This window comes from Pseudonaja textilis, chromosome Z (assembly GCF_049901715.1).
Source record: "Pseudonaja textilis isolate UNSWEBS1 chromosome Z, rPseTex1.2, whole genome shotgun sequence".
NCBI lineage: Eukaryota > Metazoa > Chordata > Lepidosauria > Squamata > Elapidae > Pseudonaja > Pseudonaja textilis.
Window position 1 is genome coordinate 72,900,725 of NC_142008.1, and position 21,325 is coordinate 72,922,049.

Here is a 21,325-nt window from a genome sequence, read left to right on the forward strand (position 1 = left end):
AAGCTTCAAATGCCCATGATCAGTGCGACATGATTTTTGAGAAGAGCTACTCACAGAAGATAATACTGTTGCACAGGTATAGAATCCAGAAGCAGTTGCTCATAGAGAAACAGATATTTGATAAAGTTACGCTATACATGACACTTTCTCTAAATTGCCCTTTAAAATTCACAGGAAAGTAAATTTACAATTAAGTTCAGGTGAATCTATGGACATTTTCTGTATTATCAGTCTTCTAGGAAAATATAATTTTGTGCTAGACAAGATTAAGGATGGAACAGCAAGGTAACTGACTCCTGACATACAACATGAATTGATTAACTTGGTGAGTAGAATTGTAAGATACAAAAAGAAAGGTCTGGGTTTTTCTCTGTAAGTATGGTTTCCAGGAAAGATATTGGTATGAAATTCAGGTAGCTGAACTAAATCTCTATTGACAGCAAGTGAATGAATGCTAGAAGATAAAGATAAAAGAGGCCATTTGGCCACAGAAGATCAATTAACAACTTGTTTGGCCCATAGCATATTAAAACTCATTGATAGTAATAGCCTGGATATGTCAACATTGTAAGTCAAATCTTTGGATTCCATGAGTAATCTAATAGGAGAATAAAATAGTAGGAAAATTATGGAACACTGGGGTTGTTTTCTAGTATTTAAGATTTATAGCACAACAAGCAGGAGTTACATATGTCGATTATACTGTCCATATTCTTAATTTAATCCTGAATTATGCTATGTTAGGTTATTGCAGAAACAACTTCAGAAGCTGAAAAATAACTTTATTATTACTTTATACACAGTATTAATGGCATTCTTTCTCCAAATGTGTAAGATTCCAGTCCAATATTACATGGAAAGCATTCTGTATAATTAAATGGTTAGCACTCTATTAATCTCTTCAGCAAGATGTCAGTGACATTATTCTCTTGGGAAAACAATTAGAGTTCTGAAATCTCAAAAGTTGAAAAAGTTTTCCTTCCCGTATTGTTCACAAAAGTTTTAGAATCTACCAGCTGCCTTTCAAAATTTTTGCAGTAGAAACAAACTGACTTAAACAAGCTGTGAGATTTCTTTAGACCTGTTTACAATATCATGTACAAAAGCAGATATCTCTTACTGACTTGTACCTTTTTAAAGTTTGTTGATTATAAAATTGCTGCATGTTTTATTTTCTATGCTTTTGATCTTTTGGGATTTTATTTTCTATTAACAAATTTACATAAACATTTAACAATACTTGGACTATTTTTTTAAAAATTATCTCAAATGTTGAAAGGTCATCAGGTATCTTTTTCAGCATTCTAAATTTAGGCTAAAGCAACAACCCATAAAAGTATCATCATCATTTAAGCTCACAGACCCTTCCTAAAGACTGAGAAGAACACTCTCAAGTTCAGCAGAATTAAGGAAGAAAAGCAACACTACTTAAAACGGAACTTTCCCCTTCTATATTGCCGCACTCTGAAAAAGAAAATAGATACTGTAGGAAGTAGTGAAAGTACATTCAGAAATAAATATTTATTTTTTATTAAAATATATGATTATAGAACAAATAAGGAGAAAGAAAGGCATGAAATGTGCTATTCAAAATAGAGACTGACAGAACCATATATAAGGTATTTCATACATAAAAACTTCTGGAATCTTAGAGCACTATTTTTCTTGCAGGACACTGGGGAATAGGGAGACAGTTCTAATGCACAGGGGAAATGAAAAAGCTACAATAGCTGTAAAAAGAAGGAGCACAAGTAATTACTCACAAGAAAGTAGCAATGGCAGAAACAATTGCGCTCTCTTTTCATATAAAGTCACCTGAAAGGTAGGTTTGTGAATAGGACAAAGCACTGTAACTGGTAGCATGACTAATCCCTTACCAGCAGCTCACTGAATTACTGTACTTTCCCCCTCTTTTCTAGTGGTTTAAATCCCACCCCGCTTTCTTTCATCTCCTTTCCTCATCTCCTAATCAATCACATCTTTTGGGGATTATATGTCCATGTTTTCTTGCCTGACTACATGTCTAACTGACTACATTTAATACATTATATTCCTCCAATGTCTTCCCTTCTTCCAGGGATATCAAACTTGATTTCATTGAGGGCCGCATCAGGGTTGTGTTTGATCTCTGAGAGCTGGAAGCATGGCATAGCCAGTGGGCATGGCCATGGTGGGCGTTTGACACAGGCTCAAGATGCATTTTTTCCCCTTTGCATTCCAAACAGATATTCCAGACAAAGGGAGATTTACTTTTTGGCACAAATAGTCTCAAGAGATTAAAGACATGTAGAGTCCCCAGCTGCTATGGGGTTTGACTCTTTTGTATAGGAGCAGAGCGTAAATGAATTTCACCAGATGTCTCTAAAAACTGACTGTCCAATAGTCTATCAATCTTTGTTACTACCTCAGAGCCCTAGAAGAGGGCTTAATATTAGTAATAATTTATAAAATTGATATACCACCCAATTCTCAATGATCCTAGATGGCCTACAACAATCAAAAAAATTACAATTAAATAAATCACAGGTAAAATATTAAGATAAAAGATGACAAATTCAGTGATATGAGGGAGCTCACTAGAGGTGGCATTCTACCGATTTGGGTGAACCAGATGTTAATTGTACATCCAGTTCGGCGAACCGATAATTCCAAAGACCAGCTGCTCCCCCTCCCCATCCTGCCCCTCCCAGAAGTTGTCATGCGCCTGGTTCTGGCTCCCAGGTAAGTGCAGGGAGGCTTGCAAAGCCAAAAAATGGGGCGGGGAGGCATGGGGGGGCACCGCCCTCCTGACCCCCTCTGCACCATTTTGGGTCTTCTAAAGCTCCAGGGAGAGGCAAACTAATCACCTAATTGAGCAGCCCATTCTCTGCCCTAATCACTGGCTGGGTGGGCATGGCCAGGGGTGTGTGACAGGCAACACTCCTCCTGCACCCCCACAAAACAAAAAAGGGATCATTTTTAGCATAGCAAACTTCCATGGAGCCTCAGGAGAGCCAAAACGGTGCACAGGGGGAGGGTGCATCGGGGGTGCACCGCCACCCTGCACACCTTTTTGGGTCTCCTGAGGCTCCAGGGAGGTTTGCTATGCTAAAAATGGCCCCTTTTTTGTTTTGTGGGGGGTGCAGGAGGAGTGTTGCCTGTCACATACCCCTGGCCAAACCCACCCAGCTGGTGATTAGGGCAGAGAACAGGCTGCTCAATTAGGTGATTAGTTTGCCTCTCTCTCCCAAGGGCTACCTGCTCTCTCTCCCACCGACCAGAATGCAAGGGCTTAATTCAGTTTATTCCTGCCCTCAAACAGTAAGGCCGGTACCTGCAAAGTGCAAAGGTTCTCCGGCAGCTGTGCTTGCAATTGGCTTGCAACAACTGAGTTCCAGGTCCTTCCTTCTCCTGCTCCTTCTGCTAAGCCTGCTTGTGCCTCCTCTTGCTCTTCCTCATCCTGCTTCCTGTTTATTCTGCTGCCTCTTCTTCCTTCCTCTGCTTCTTCCCCACTTTCCTCCTCTCCTTCTTCCAGCATTGAAACTGGGCTTGCGTTCCCTTCCTGCACCTCTCCAAGTCTGCAAGACAAACATGCAGCAGCCCACCTTGCAACCAAGCGCTTTCCCAAAACCTTGTTGGAGGGAAACAAGGTGTGTGTGTGTGTGTGTGTGTGTGTGTGTGAATGTCACCTTAAGTGCTGGGTCTCCAAGGGAATCTCTTTCTCATTTGCACCAAGACTGCTGACTGAGTCTCTTTCTCTCTCTCTGCCTCTCTACCTCCCCCTCCTTCTCTCTTTTGAATGGTTTTGTCAGCACTTCCTCAATGTGTCATATTCTTCCTTTTGTAGCTGCCTGGAAAAGATGCAGCTAATTTAAAAAAATTGCAGATAGGTGTTATTTGTTCATGGCTTCACGCTCCAAAGAATCTTTTGAGACCTGGGTCTTAAGTGCTGCGCAGACCCACTAGCAGAAAAAACTGATCAACAGCATGTTCTGTTTTTGGCTAGCAGTACTGCTGGAGGCTGAGGAGGCCAAAAATGGGCCACGGAGTGTCTTGCAGAGCCTCCATGCATCCCATTTTTGGCCGGCAGAGTGCTGCTGGACACTAGGGAGGCCAAAAATGGGCTATGGGGGGTGGTCACGGGGCCTTCTTGCATCCTGGTTTTGGTTGTCAGAGTGCTGCTGGAGGCCAAGGAGGCGGGCCTCTGCGCATCCCGTTTTTGGCTGGCAGAATACTACTGTAGGCCAGGGAAGCCAAAAATAGGCCATGGAGGGCTGTGCTGGCCAGTCCTTTGATATTTCTAGGCTGGCCCCATGGGTCAGATTTAAGCACCTCTGACTTATTCTAACCAATTTTCTATTACCTTCAAGAAATAGTAGGGTTTCTGGTATCACTCAGAGTTTTGGGTAGATGGCAGTCTTTCTTGTTTATCTCATTACTGCTTGAACCAGGTACCAGATTCCTTCTGAAAGAAGTGACTGTTATGAAGTAGTTATATATGCACTGCATTACTCATTCCTTTAAATAAACATATCTTAATTATATTTTTGAGGCCAAAGCATTGCATTAACCTAGGTTAGTAAATAAATATATGGGCTAAGGAATTCTGGTTATTAAAACCCAACACACCTATGTTAAAAAAGTTGGACATTTTCTCAAATATTTATATGAATTTCTTGACAAAGACAATATGCTATATAAAACCTAGAATATTACAACTCAAATGTATAATATATTTTTGCTTTATTATGGTTATTTGAAACAGCTCCTGGCATCTTAAACTCTATATCTTGTAATTATGATATAAATGTAAGGAAGATAACTGTTTGGTACAAGTAGTGAGGAAACACTACTTCATCCCTTTCCCTTCCTTTCTTCTAATATATATGCTGCAAGATTGCAAAATTGTGCACAAAGCATTTAAATTTTATATATAAAGAGTTTTGTTTAGTATTCTTATGAACTAATATCTAAGAATTTAAATTAATTTGGTGTGCATTGTTGTGCTGCTAAATTATATCAAGGGGAAATTGATGCAATATGTGATACAAAAGGCACAAATTCATTTCTTTCCCAATGTTTTTCAAGAAAATTCAAAGAGAAAGATTTCCAAAGTTATAGATCAGGGGTCGCCAACCTTTTGGACCTCAGGGATCACCAAACTCATAATTTTAAATCCCAGGAACCACTAACTGGTTCTGTGGGTGTGGCCTAATTTGTTTTAACTCACAACACACCATGTATTTAAATATTGAATTTTTTATTTTAAAAAAGAGCAACTTTTACCCAAAATCAGGCAAAGCAGGAAGGCAGATTGAGTTGCTCACAGAATCATTCAGTGATCTAGCTAACTGCCATCGGCTAGCTCAGTCTTTCAAATTTGCTTGTCGTGAGTCTGAGCTGAATAACAGAACCTTCAGTCCTAAGGGAGGTTTGGCTGTGCTTAAAAGCAGAGCCAAAGATCTAAAGACTAACTAGAAAGCAAGAAATCCAACCATTTCCTGCTTCCTAGATCTAAATCTCCAGGCACAGCAGAACAGATGATGGTCAGAAAAAGGAAAAATAGCAATTTTAGCAGGCAAGTTTGCCGGGTAAGGAGTGAGTGGGTGGGGAGTGTTCCTGCAGGCCATGTGGATGGCGCAGCCTTGTGTTTCTGCGCAGCCTAGATTAATTGCTTTGGGGGAATGCTTTGGGAGTGAGATTTCTCTGCAGCCCACCAAAATTTTCTCACTGCCCACCAGTGGGCCGCGGCCCACTGGTTGAAGACCACTGTTATAGATAATGTTGCAGCAACAGACTTATAGTGTGTTCGACATGGCCATAAGCAATGTATGCAATAATTCTGCCCATATATAAAAGTAAAAGATATCTCTCTCTCTTCTAAGAAATATTTACTTCACCGTACTGTCAAAATAAATCACTTGACTCTAACTTAAGGCTAACTGAGCAATATTATCAAAAATGAACAGTGACAGATTTTCATTGAGCCCCTCTGAAAAAGTAAAAAAAGTAAAAAGCAAACCAAAGCAAACAAAACTCTGTCATTATATGTAATTGCATTTTCAGTGATATCAACCTGATAGAAAAGAGGCATGATTTAAAAAAATACAGAAACAGTACAATATATCATTTCCATTATTTGTATCTTTGCAAAAGCAGCATGTTCATACTGATCTCAAAACTGCTACCCAAAGTTGATATTACATATAAGTTATGTGACAATATAATTGAAGAGAAAAGTTACACTGTGTATTGTAACATGCATTCAGTTCAATTATAATTCCCAAAAGAGATGCTTCCCTCTTTCGTCCATGCTATTAGTTAGCCGTCTTAAGTTTCAAAGATCAGAAATGCATGGAGAACAACATCCACCACCAGTCTTAATGATTATTAGGGAAAGCATGTGTTAATATATATATTATTGAAATACCATAGCAGACCATGTGGCTTGCATTATTCTCACTTTAATGCTTGCTTTTAGAATTCTTTGGAGAGATCATAATCTGAGCGAAAAACCCATTCTTTCATAGACGTTACAATGAACAAAGCAGCAGAACCTAAGTATTTTCTACCTGGAGTTCAAATATGCTAGCCTAATAAGAAAATTATTATTTTTTTGTAGAAGAATGCAAATGAAATCCTAAGAAAAGAGGGTTACTATTTTTTCTCCAGCAGTGCTGCATATATAAAATTATTTCTAAGCATCAAGGAAGAAATAGCATATGAGTGGGAAAAAAGTAACTGGCATGTGCATCTACAGAGTGAACTAAGGAATCTTTTTGCACAGCTTCAGAAATGAGTTTAATGAGCCATTGCTCTTTGCAAAGAAAACTTGCAGATAGCTTTATGTGGGAAATGGTCTAATGAATGCTTACTTTAAGAATGGAGTTCATCAAAAAATTCAAGACTATCACCAGCATGGATGACAAACCACAAGGAAAATGGGAATTGCCTGGTATTGCCTTTTACTGATGAATTACTGAAACTGGGTAGTGGAACAGTTTTGAAGTATTATTGATTTGGTTTTCAAAGCTCAATTAATTTCTAGGAGCAGATGTATTCTGACCAATCATATTTCTGTCCCATCTGGAACCAGTTATGATTCAGAAAGCATAGATATTATCAATAGAGAGTTAAGAGTGAACGCTTCATTGCCAGGTGAATATTTGTTCATTTTCTCAACTGTCTGGAAGAACAAGGATTTTGATTCACTACACAGCCCAGAAGAGAGGAACTAAGTGACAATGTTTGATCATGCACAAGTAGAATAAATGAACCACAGAATAATATTCAGTACTAGATAACAAGTGATCCTTTGCATCGTCCTTTTAGTGATATTTCCTTACCTAAACAGAAAAACAGAATGACCATAGCAGATTGTTATTGTCTGCTTTTAAAATTCAAGAAGAAACATCATTTTATTAAAGAAGAGAGGTACGTAGCAAGACAAATATAGATGCTTTTTGCTTAACAAAAGATACTTTTGATGACAACATGTGTAGTTGATCTGCCATGAATCTAACATTTTCACTTCTTTTCCCTCAACTTAAAACAACATTCAGCTGACAGTGTTGGAATATTAGTTTCTCCAAATAAATAAGCACATTCTCCATGGCTTGCCCTTGTCATTTGAAAGAGGCAGTTCTATTATTTAATATTATTCCTGAATTCGTTGGCAATAAGTTCATCGCTGCTACATAAATTGAGGAGCTCATTAGGTAGATGTTGCAAATTGCCTATCTTGACCTTTCCTTCATACAGCAGAAACCAGTAATTTCTCCGGGGAACAGAAATAGTGGGGTAGACTTTGGCCGTGGCACCAACATCAACAGAAAATTCTATCTTTCAAGATGGCTGCGCACATGGATGTTGCGGCTAACCACTCCTTCTTTCAGTGTATGGTGTGTAGGATTCTGTGTGTGTTTTGAATCCTTTCCTTGATTGAATCCTGTGGGGCAAGGAGCATCTATAGTCGGCAAGCCTTGCTACAAATTGGACTGAAATGTGAAAAGGCTATTACGGATGATTTTATACATTCTCATAACATACCGAAGGAGGCAGCTCCCTGGGGGAGCCATGGATCACTATCCCTGTAGGAAGGAAGAAGAGGCGGAGAAAGAAGAACAGGAAGAGGAAGAGAGGATGCCATACTGGGGTTTTCTTTAGGCTGAGTAAGTTTCCACACAAGCCTTCAATTCCAAATATATTTCTTACCAATGCAAGATCCCTGACTAACAAAACAGATGAATTAAGGCTACAGATTGCAAAGACTAAATTCATCAAGAACTGCTGTGTTTTGCTAATCACAGAAACTTGGCTTCATTCACTCATTCCAGATGCAGCTGTTGAGCTGGAAGGCTACATAGCTCACCGACAGGACAGGAGTAGAGATTCTGGCAAGATCAAAGGGGGAGGTTTAAGCCTTTATGTGAACGAAAGCTGGTGTATCAATACAAAGACTGTAGACAGCCACTGCTCCATGGATCTGGAGTATATGACACTTAAATGTATTTATTTTTATTTTTTATTTTATTTGGTTTGTCAATTGCTTACAAGATAATAGGTATAAGTAAAAACATAGTTATGAATACATGGATACATATAAGAAAAATAAAAGAAACAATAGGACAGAGACGGTAGACACATTGCTGCACTTATGCATGCCCCCTACAGACCTCTTAGGAAAGGGGTGAGGTCAACAGTAGAAAGTCTAAGGTTAAAGTTTTTGGGGCTTGGGGAAGAAACCACAGAGTCAGGTAGAGTATTCCAGACATTGACCACTCTGTTGCTGAAGTCGTATTTCCTGCAATCAAGTTTGGTGCGATTAACCTTGAATTTGTATCTATTGTTTGCTCTTGTGTTGTTATGGTTGAAGCTGAAGTATTCATTGTCAGGTAGGACATTGCAATGTATGATTTTATAAACTATAGTTAGATCGGACCGAAAGCAGCATAGTTCTAGGTTTTCTAGGTCTAGAATTTCAAGTCTGGTGGCATAAGGTATTCTGCAACGAGTAGAGGAGTGGAGACCCATATATCTTCCATGGGAATTCAGCGTGGTTTTGATTACTGCAGTCTATATTCCACCTGATGCCAATACTACCATAGCTTTGGGATTCTTGTGTAACGTTGTTAGTAGTCAGCAGAATAAGTATCCTGATGCTGTGCATATTATAGCAGGGGACTTTAATCAAACTGATTTAAAAGAAGTGCTCCCTAAATTCTATTAGTATTTTAAAGGTGCTACTAGAGGAACAAATATATTGGACAAAATATATACCAACATCAAACATGGCTATAAGGTTATACAATTACCACATTTGGGACAATCAGACCATATGCCATTGCTTTTAGCACCAGCTTACATCCCTCTTAGGAGACGAGCTCTGTCTATAATAAAGACAGTGAAATCTTGGCCAGAAGATGCTTCCCAATAACTTCAGGATTGTTTTGAGAACACAATTGGCACATCTTTTACCACCCTGACCTAGAGGTGCACATTGCAACTGTTCTGTGCTATATCAAACACTGCACAGATACTATCACTGTGGGTAAACATATTAGGATCTAACCCAATGAGAAACCCTGGATGACCAAGGAAGTCCAGCGCCTCTTGCATGACAGAACCAAAGCCTTTAGGTCTGGTGATGGGGCAAGATACAGTGTTGCCAGAGCTAATCTGAAGAAAGGTATTCGGAAGGCCAAGTCTGATTATAAGAGGAAGATTGAAGACAATTTTTATAGCAATAACATGAGGCAGGTGTGGCGAGGTATTCAACAAATTACAAACCATCAACCGACCAATGTCATCCCTGCTGAGGGGATGCTTCATTGGCAGAAGAACTGAATCATTTCTTTGCTTGCTTTGAAGTGGAGATATCAGAGACAGCTAAAAGACAACTACCAGCCAATTGTAGCCCCCACCTCATTGTGGAGGAACAGGAGGTGAAGAGAATTCTGAGGGCTGTGGACTCTGGAAAGGCTGCCAGTCCTGATGGTATCTCTGGCTGAGTGCTTAAAAACTGTGCTGATCAGTTGGCTGGAGTCTTTACCAGGATCTTCAATCAGTCTTTATCCCAGTCCACTATTCCATTTTGTTTGAAGGCTTCCACCGTTGTTCCACTGCCAAAGAAGTTCCCTATCAATAACCTCAACAATTACAGACCAGTGGCACTCACTCCTATCATCATGAAGTGCTTTGAGAAATTGGTCTGCCAGTACATCATTTCTGGTCTTCTGCATACATTTGATAAAAACCAGTTTGCATACAGAAAAAATAGATCTACAGAGGACGCTATAGCCATCACTCTTCACACTGGTCTGACTCATCTAGAACAGCAGGAGGGCTATGTGAGGATGCTTTTTATGAATTTTAGTTCTGCATTTAACACAATTCTTCCACACAGACTAGTGTCTAAACTTCTGGACCTTGGGCTTTCTAATTCAATCTGCCTTTGGATTATGGATTTTCTGTCTGACCGCTCACAGAGGGTCAGATTAGGTAATCATACCTCTTCAGCCCTTATTCTTAACATTGGTACACCACAGGGTTGCGTGTTGAGTCCCTTACTCTATACTCTTTATGTGCATGACTGCATTCCTACTCATGTTAGTAATACTATTGCTAAATTTGCAGATGATACAACAGTGGTGGGACTTATCTCTGGGCGGGATGAGTCTGCCTACCGAGATGAGGTGGATTGTTTGCTTTCATGGTGTGGAGACAACAACTTGGTTCTCAACACCAATGAGACCAAGGAGTTTATAGTGGATTATAGAAGGAACAGACCAGACATCCAGCTCTTGCTTATCAATAGAGACGGAGTGAAGCAAGTGGCCAATTTTAAGTTTCTGGGTGTTACCCTAAAAGAGGACCTGACCTGGGGTGCCCACATTGCAGCCCTGATCAAAAGGGCCCAGCAGAGATTATGCTACCTGAGGCTTCTCAGAAAACAACAACTGAATGAAAAACTGCTGGTGACCTTCTACCGCTGCACCATAGAGAGCATTTTAACATACTGCACATCTGTATGGTTTGCCAATTGCACAGTGGCAGATAGAAAAGCACTCCAGAGGGTTAATGTAATTGCCCAGAAGGTCATTGGTTGTCCTCTCCCCTCTTTGGAAGAGCTTTATAGCTCCCACTGCTATAAGAAAGTTCAAAAAATTCTCAAAGATCCATCTCATCCTGGGAACCCTTTTTCTGAACTATTACCATCTGGCAGATGGTACAGAATAATAAAAACAAGGACAAATAAGCTGAAAAGCAACTTCTATCCCAGGGCAGTAGCTTTTTTGAATTCTGCTGTAGAGTGCAGTGTTGGTGTGGTGTCAGGGGTTTACGGTTCAATGTGTGAAGGGTGAAGGATGTGTGTTTGTGTTTCTTTTCTTTTCTTTTTTAACAAACTTTATTCAGTTTTTCACATTAAAAACAAAAATCTCTTTTTAGTGGACAACATATTTCCGGGTCATCATCTTAACATACAAATATGACAGCAATTATACATTGATATATGCATACTTAATTCTATTATTACCTTTTCCATTCCAAATTTTCAGTAAGGAGAGAAACAAACACATTAATTCTAGCCTCTTTCATTAATCTCAATCAAAACATCTTTTTGTTTCATTTCAATTATTTCAAATATAATCCTTTAGTATTTGTTTTTAAACATAAAGATAAACAATATGTATTTGCCTAATAATAATAATAATAATAATAAAGTTTGATTCTAAATTCTTTCATTAATCTCAATCTAAACATCTTTTTATTTCATTTCAATTATTTCAAATATAATCCTTAATATTTATTTTAAAAATAAAAGTAAACAATATATATTTGCCTAATAGTAGTAATAATGAAGTTACCAATGTCTCTCCTTGCTTTTAATAATCTATATTAAACTTACTAATTTAGCTGGTTCTTTAGTCTGTCATATTCCCTTTCCATTACACATTTTTTTATGAATTCTAAATTAATACAAATTTTAACACACACACACACACAAAGAAAAAAGAACAAGTATAGGTTTCCCCTCTTTTACTATTTTGAGTGTGACACCTTAATAATTAGAATATGCCCTTATTCCCTCATCTTAATTCCCAATAAACCATTAATCATTACATCTTTTCAATTGGACTCCACAGCATATTTCCCCCCTTAATAAGAGTTATCAGTATCTATATTACCCTATTTTCTAAATATTTTTAATTGCAGAAATATTCTTATTACCCCTTGTCACCCTGCAGAATCCCCTTTTTAATTCATCAACCATTATCTCTGAAAAAACAATTTCTTTTCAACATTTTACTAGTTCTATGTTTCTTTCTTTCACATGCCTGTTTCTTACTGCTTCTCCTCCCCCTCCTTTCCCCATATCTTTTCTCATTCCAGTTTATATCCCTCTCTTTCTTAATATCTTTCTTTCCCCTTTGTTGCGGCTCCCCACAATCAGGCTTGCAGCTTCCTCTTGCTCCGCTGCCCCTCCAAGGCAGTTTCAGCCCCTAATCAAAATGACTGGGGCTCTCCGACGAAAGAGCATGAACGATAGCCGCAGAGAGTTGTCGGCGAGGAGGCTCCGCCTTCTTCTGTTTGTGTTTATTTTCATGGTCACAGTCATGATGTGCACTGAAGATGGTGTTTGATTTCCTTGTATGTGGTGCAATGACAAAAAGGAAACTAACTAAATATTATATTGTGCAAGTCGTGCATTTTGCCTAGCTCTTTCTCTACTGAGGTTTTGTCGATGAAGGTGGGTATTGTTGTGTTGAGGAACTCTCACAATAATTAGTGTTAGCTATGTATTCTTGAGTTGACCTCTTTTCTCCAGTATCTTGTCTCCTTATTTTGTACCTTTCCTTGTGATTCTGGAAATTGTGACCGTTTCATCCTTTCTTCATCTGTACTCTTTCTTGCCACATCTCAATGTTAAATGTCATCTTGATCATGAGGTTCCCCCTCTCTTTCCACATGGCACAATTATGCTGACAATATTTTATTTTAATTTATTTTACCATAATATTATATGTTGCCATTGTCACCTCAGAACAGTTTAGAATTTTCCCCCTCTTCTTCATTTTTCCACTGAGATGTTGAAAACCACCAGAGACAATTTGAAAATAGATACAGGTGACTTCCTATGACACGGGTCTTCAAACTTGGCAAGTTTAAGATTTGTGGACTTCAACTCCCAGAACTCCTGACCTAACATGACTGGAGGAGGAATTCTGGGAGTTGAAGTCCACAAGTCTTAAAGCTGTCAAGTTTGAAGACCCCTGTCCTACCAGCTAGAGTGGAACTAATCTACTTGATCTCCAACAGCTGAAGTGGTGGTGGGCTGATCTACATTCAATTTCAAAATGAAAGCATTTGAAAATGGATTAATGTATTCACTTGACATCAAAAAGATCCAGTTTCTACTCCATTTGCAGTCACAGTAGCTTACTTTGTAACTTCCAGCCCAACCTATTTCACAGGATTGTTTTAAAGAAATATAGGAGAATGGACCATTGTTATGCCTTGAGTTCCTGAACAAAGTTGGCATATAGATACATATGCATATTGTGTACCACAGAAGGAGGACATAAACAATACAAATATCCAGGCCTTTAATTATGCACTTTAAAGTTGTTGCTTTTTTAAGAGTCGCAATGAATCAAATTTTTGCTGCTGGGTAAGGGAGAGAGCAATGGAATTCAAGACAGGTTGGGAAACAGTCACCAAATACTGAAAATGAAGACCACATGATTGCAAGCAGCAGCATAGCAACAGCCAGTAGCACTGAAGCAGCCACAACGTTCCCAGGTTTCATTTCCTCGTGAGTCATATGATGCACTATTTCACCCAGGTAACATCATGAGAGTTTTAGTAGTTTTAATAGTATGTGCATTCAATTCTGTTCACTCTTCAAAAGTCTTAGAGTTTCACCAGCAGAAACAAGAAGAAATATCTTCTTGTCAGTTAATGATTTTTTTTGTTCCTGCTTCCTGTGTATTTTTATTTGCCACTATATTATAGAGTAAACTTACCCAGGAAGATTCACATGCCAAAATGTGTAGAGCCAGAGTTGCTAGCATTACCTGCAAACTGCTTTTTTCTATCTTCTGTTGAAGTATCTGAAGGCACTTGGTGAAATCTGTTAAGTCTTGATCTGGTGTCTCTATGAGCTCACATCCCTACAGAGAGGGAAATTTTAAAAAGAAAAAAATCTGTATTACTTTACAATTTTAGAATGAAGCAGAGTTGTTTATATAGCTAAATTCTGTGACATCTATTGAAACACAGCTGACATTGGTTCCCAGAATTGCTGATACAAAAAAATCCAGTATCATTTAGAGCAGCATTTGAAGATGACTTAGGAATCACATTTAAACCAGACTGTGTACAGGAAAGAGATTGGATCATATTAAAATTATAATCTTTAGGATATCCGCCCGAAATGTAGGACTCCCCCAGAAAATGGCATGCTGAATGATGAAGCATTTTTTCTCCTGCCTGAAAAACAACTGATTCTGCTGCCAAGGCCAGCTCTTTGGCAGTGTGCTTCCCAGATTTGAACAGGAGTAACTACCATGTTTTCCCCAAAATAAGAGTTGGTCTTATATTTTGGGGGGAGCTCCAAAATAAGCACTATAGATTGTTTTTGGAGAAACACAATTTCAGGGCGATCAGCCCAGTTGGGTGTCCCACCTGCTGATGCACATACAAGAGGCAGCAAACCCACAGGGACTAAAGGTATGGAGTAAAGCATCATTCTTTCCTAGGGAAGCTGTGGCCAGTCTGACATCATCCTAAATAAAATATCCAGATACAAGCAACAACAGTTAAATTGGATGGATTGAAAATAAATTGTTATAATTGTTTGCCCTACTCTTCCCCCCCCTTCCCTTACCTTTCCCTCTTTCCTCTCTCAAGCCTTCCTCTCTTTCCCTCTTGGCCTATGCTAAGACCTGTTTGTCTTTTTGTTGTACATAATTTGTAGCTGTGCTGTTGTTTTTTAAAAGTAAAATTAATAAAGTTTTTTCTAAAAAAAAGAAAAAAAAGAAAATAAATTCCCTGTTAATAGTTTTTCACATGAAAATGATTTCATCTGATTTATACCAATTTTTACTCTACTATATACTCTATTTTACTCTATTTTAGATTTTTTCTAAAATAATTCCATTGCTTCATTTTATTTTTGCATATATTCTTTTTTAAAGAATGGGAACTTCCTTTTTTTACATGCTTATCTTAAGCTTATTTTAGATTCTTCAGTGGTTAATTTGATGTGGAACATCAATTCTTTGTTCTTGAAAAGGAAGTGGCTACACTCTGCTGTGAAAGCTTGGTTTTAAGAGAAATTCAGATTACTAAAACCAAAGCAATAATAAATTAAGGACTTTGAATATTATACATTATACAGTATATGTTCTACAATTCCCCCAAAGAGAGATATAAAAGAGATATGTGACTCAAATGACTTTAACATTAAATCCTTCTTGGAAACTATTTTAAAAAAAACATTTGCCAATTTACAAGTTTTAAATGAAAAATTAGATAAAAGTATTGATGAATTTGTCACAATTTCAAATCATCCTAAAGAAAACATTCAGATACAGGCAACAATACTTAAATCAGGCATGCAATTGGATGGACTGAAAATAAATTCTCTGTTAACAGATTTGAAAGAGGAATTTGCTTGAAAACTAGAAATTTGCTAAAAGAAACTGAGGGGGCATTAACATCAGGATTTCCTTAGGAAAGTTGATGAAGTCTGTGAAATAAATCCATCATGTGTAAAAGACAGTTGTCAAGAGACATTGCATTCCAATTTGCAGAAAAAAATAGTAAACAAGCGCTATGGAGATATCTTCAGTGGAGACCTACATTTTGGGGGGAATGTGAAGCAACTGAGAAAAGTAAAGATGATAAACTGGAAGGGCTTGTTTTTACTATCAAGAATCAATCGATGGTATTTGATCCTAAACAGATTAGAGACAATGGTTGCAGTGGGTTTATGAGAGACTATTAGCTGCTTGGGGACTTTTGGTAAATTATAATAGATTGTTAACAGAGGGTTTTAAAGTTTGGTTTTGGTATTGGGACCACCGGGTTTTTTTTTTAAAATAGTAAATAGATGGTAGGTCGAAATGATTAATAATAGATTTTTATATTTGTGATATTTTTTAATGTTACATAGCAAATGTGCAAATATGGATGTAGGAGCTCATAAATTGTGTGCCTGTTTCACAAGGGAGAGACAAGTATTAATGCTTAAATATATTTATCAATATTCAACCAGGGGACATTTTATGTACATGTTTAGTATTTTGTTCTAGAGACATGTTTGTCTTTATCTTGTCTTTTTGTTTTTTATTTATTCTGTATAACCTTTAATCCTACCCAAAGTTTCTTAGTGGGCCTAACAATTTTAATTATAAATCAATGGTTTCTTAACTCTTGTTAGCTAAGAACTCTCAATAAGATGTCTACAACATGAGATCCCAAAGGTTTCCAAAAGCTATTGCCAAATTAAATTATCAGATTGTAAAAGAGAAATTAAGTACCTAACTGGAGAAGAATTTGATTACTATACTCGTTTCAAGTAAAGTAAATAAATCAAGTAAATAAATCAAAATTAATTTTGGTGTACTCATTACCTTTTGAGTTTACACCTGGTCTGGGAGAAATTGCACTCCATTCTCCTTAAGTTTCTCCAGGCATCTGAAAGCATCACGCACTTTTATACTTACAGTTATATATAACTGTATATGCATGTATGATATTTGACAATGTAGAATTAACTCTAAGTAGCAGCTCTTATTGCCTAGAATTCAATGCTAAAGAAGTTTATTTTATTTATATCTTGTCACAATTATAGAAGAATCTTAGAAGGTAAAAATAACAGATAAAATATAGAAACAGAGACCAAAAACATCTTTTAAATACATTTTAAAAACTCAACATTACTACTAGATTTCCTTCCTTCCTACCTTCCTCCCTTTCCTCCCTGTTGAGTTTGACTGTAGTTGAGAAAATACACAAAATTCCTGACTTCAAAGTTATTATGCCATGTTTGTGATGGTGGCACAATTTGAAGGGCAGGTTAAATATTTGGATAAATGAAAACAGCTGGGTTCAGATGTATTTACAGACAAGTATTTTAAAAATCCTAAAAACCAAAGTAATTTTACTTTATTTTACATGAAAAAGTGTTTAATAATATAATAGTTATGATCATATCAGCAGGACACCAGTTCAGACAAACTATTATTAATAGGGCATGATGGAGCATTGAAGATTCAACACAAAATTTATTTATTTATTTTTGTAATGTTTTTATATATATTTCAAAAACATCTCTTTTAGTGAACAACATGGTTCCAGGTTTTCACATTTCCATACAAACAGGACCTTGGTTACATATTCATCTTTCACATTTAGTTTCATATCATATCATTACGTTTCATATTTTCTATAAATTTTCTCAAATATTCTTATATTCTTCTAATTTATTTTATATATTTTCTATTCCTTTAACTTATTTCTTTTTATTTTAAATAGTTCTCATATCTTCATCTTCATTATACTTTGTATTTTAATCTGTCACATTTACAATTTCATCACATATTCTTATTTCATAATTCCAAAAATTCCATCTCAATTCTAATAATTCAAGAAGTTTCCCCTTTGATTATTAATTTGAGTGTACCACCCCTTTATCTTATACATTATTTAGTTAACTCCCCCTTAATTCATGATAGTAATTTATCACAATGTATTCACTTTTTAATCATCACCTTGAGAATTACTAGTAATAATCTCCTAATAACTACTTAACACATATACACATATACTAATAACTACTTAACACATATACATTTTAGGCCAGTTTCCGCATGGTATTTTCCCCTTCAATTACATTAAATCATTTATAATTTCAAATGAATCAATCTATTCAATTAATCATAAAATACTGATGTTAGTCTTTTTATAGCAATCCTCATAATTCATATATATTCTTAAATTTATTAAACATATTTAGCATATTTATCATAATTTCTCTTTTCCACATTTATTCCATTTATCTATGTACGTAATTTAACAATAACTAGTAATCTAGTAACAAAGAAACATCAGTTCCAATCTTTTCATTTTGAAAATCTATACTTTTCTCTCTCCTAAATAATTTATTACTTCAAATGCCATTATATTACACTACATTACCTTGCAGAATCCCCTTTCTTAATTCTAATCCATCCATTATCTTTATGTCTCTTGACTAAAGAATTTCTTTTCATTTTTGTACAGTTTCCATATCTCCTTATTCCTGTCCTTTCTCTTATTGCTTCTTTTTTCCTTCATTTTTTCCCTCCATTTCTTGCTCCAGTTTTATCCCCCTCCCTCTTTAAAATTTCCTTCTGTAATCCCCTTTTCTGCTGTTTCCATTTTCTTTGTTTGGCTTTCAAAACATTTCCCTTTTTAATTACCTTCTCAAATCTCCAAGTTTTAATTCCCATTCTTTTTCTCTTTTGCTTTAATATTTGTTGCTCCCTTTGTTCGTTGAAGCTGGCATCTTCTTTAATTAACTCCTCCCCTCCTGGCACTCCTTGTTGTTCTTCATACTCCAAAATCGCCATATCTAATGATTGTAGAGCTAGGCAGTATGTCTCACCTCTTTCATGTAACATTTCTTTCATGTTTCTTAATTCCATTTTTAGTTCCAAAAAAAATTCTGCCATTTTTAAACACCACTTCTTTTACATTTTCTTTATCCTTTTCTTTAGTCTTTAAATCCAAGCCAATTGTCCAGTAATTTAATTCAACCAGCATCTTTGATGTTTATTTCCAAATATGAACTTCTATTAAATCCTTTAAGTTTTTCCAAGTTCATCAAACAGTCCAGTGTCCATAAATTTAAATTCATGTCAAAATCACCAAACAGTCCCAGAGTAATTTCTTCATGTTTCTTTCTTTTATTTTAATATCCTGTGTTTTCACCTTTCACTTTCCAGGATTTCTATTTTATTGTTACAAAGTTTCTCTTATTTTATATCAAATTCTACTTTTGAAAGAACCAGACATTTTTAAAGAGTCACTAAATTTTTTTTTTACCATTAGGTGGCATTCTCTGTTATGTCCGAGTTCCACTCTCTTTTTCCCCCACTTACTTTTCTCTGTTTAGGGCTTTTAAATTTCAAAGTCCAATAGGTCCAATAATCAATTACTGTTCTTTTTTTTTTTTTTTTGGACACATTTAAGTTCAGCTTTTAATTATGACTGTTTATTGCCAAAATCATATATTTATCCAATTTAAACAAGTATTTTCTTCTGGCTTCCTTCTTGAATTTAGCTCCTTTCAAAGTTCAAAGCCATTTCAGCTATCAATTTTTTTCCACTTTCTCTGGTTGCCGCTTTTACTATCTTTCTTTCCTAAGGTTTCTTTTTAGCTTAATTCCGGGGTACTTTAGTGTCCATATGTCAGCTAGTTTGTCTGGTCTCCATGCTGCCTGCTTCTTCTCCACTCCAGCACGAATTTATTTCCCGAATGACTTCCCATCTTCATTAAAGACTGCCACTTACTCCTGTCTTCAAGGGGAGTATGCCAAGCCAGGGAGGGGAAATGCGGCTCCTCTCAACCCAGCTGGAGTCTCCCCATCTTTCCACCCTCCTTCAAGGTGGATCCAGTCATGTTTGGGACCCTCCGACAAGGTAAACATGGATCGAAGCCATGTACTTTCGCGGTCTCCAATCCATCATCAATGGGAGCGCTACCGGAAGCCAAACACAAAATTTATTTTTCATCAGTGCAAATAAGGCATGCATACTTATCTCATGTTTTAAAAAAAAAATACTTTCTAACCTTAAAAGTACTATGTGTCTTCCTCAATTTTGGGTCTTCTATCAGAAACCTGGGATTTGGAGGATTCTGTGCAATATCTCAGCTTTCCTTAGCACTGCATTCTTCTGGACAGAAAGTTGTGATATTGTTCCTCAACCTGTTGAATACACTTTCCAGCTTCAGTTACAGCCCTGAGCACTCCCACCACCACTGGGGCCACATTGGCCATTATTTCCACATCTGTCTAGTTTCTCCTTCAGGCCCTGGTGCTTTTCCAGCTTCTCATACTCCTTTGTAATGTTGCTATCACTTTGCACCACTATTTCTATCAACAGCACAGTTTTCGGTTTCTTGTTCTGATGTCTGGTTGATTGGCTAGTAACTGCCTGTCCATTTGGATCTTGGAAGTCTCATGGGGTCTTAGCCCTATTATTCTCCACAACTTCCTATGGTATTTAGCAGCTGGACCTGGCAGAATTTAGCTCATTCATTGATATTCCAGTACACAATGCCTGCTACTTCATTGTGCATTCAGTGTATGCTTTTCCTGCCTGCATCTTACAACCTCCCCCTAGATATTAGTCTCTGAGACCTCTTTGAACAATCCTCAGGTGTTCTTTCAGCAGCTAATTTTTTGATGCCACCTTACTGATGTACTCCTGGATCCCGGGTCTCATCCAAGATAATGGCTTTACACTTATCAAACTCCTTCTGCCCTCTTTCTGCTGATGCATAATCTATGGGTGTTGGTCTTTATGCATAATAAGGACCTTCTAGGTCTTCAAATCAGCATTCTTCATATCTTCTTTGGGCCAGCTCACTATATATCTGGTGATTGGCAGGGAATATGTGTTGATGGCATGAATCTTGTTCTTCCCATTGTGCTGATTTTTCAAGACCTGTCTTCGTTATTTCCCATCTCTCTTTACTACCACCCAACCACTTTTCTAGTTAAGTAATATCCCAATGTCCATACTATAGATCATCTGTCAGGTGCATCACCAAGTTGATGACTCATTCATTCTTAGCCTACATTAATGTCAGCCATGTAAAGGACGTGGTTGATGGTGATTCCATTCTTGAACTTAAATCTGTATCTAGCCTTTGTGATTATCTGGCTGAGGAAGTTCAGGGTTATACAGAACAGCAGTGGGGATCATTATAATCAAGCAGTGGCTTGATTGTTTTGTGAGTTGTCTTAAATGGACTTCCTGATTGTAGTGCAACAGGGTTCTGGAGATGTGCACATTGGTAGCAGTTACTAGGACCTGTTAAAATTAAACAAATTTCTTGTTCCTTCTATTTAAGCCAGGAAAAGACATCATTTCTTTTGTTCTGTGAGCATCCTGACATCGTAAATCTACAGTTTACTTCTTTTGAATTTTGATCACTATTCTGAATTATTGCTACATCACATAGAACTTACTGTTAAATTCTTCATTGCAATATTTGTTGGAATATTGTGGGAAGTATTTTCAGCTCTAATATTTTTTGGTTTATGAACCTATTAAACTTTTCATTGTC

The 21,325-nt window shown here is 37.0% G+C and overlaps 1 protein-coding gene across 12 annotated transcripts in view; it reads right to left on the reverse strand.

Moving 5' to 3' along the window:
- Positions 1-21,325, reverse strand: part of TPK1 (thiamin pyrophosphokinase 1) — a 368,775-nt gene that overhangs the window by 110,020 nt on the left and 237,430 nt on the right. For all 12 annotated transcript variants that reach the window (XM_026702300.2, XM_026702294.2, XM_087916305.1 and 9 more), the window contains one exon: positions 14,058-14,153. In XM_026702300.2, coding sequence (XP_026558085.1) covers positions 14,058-14,153 — 96 coding nt within the window. The remainder of the gene's footprint in view (positions 1-14,057; positions 14,154-21,325) is intronic.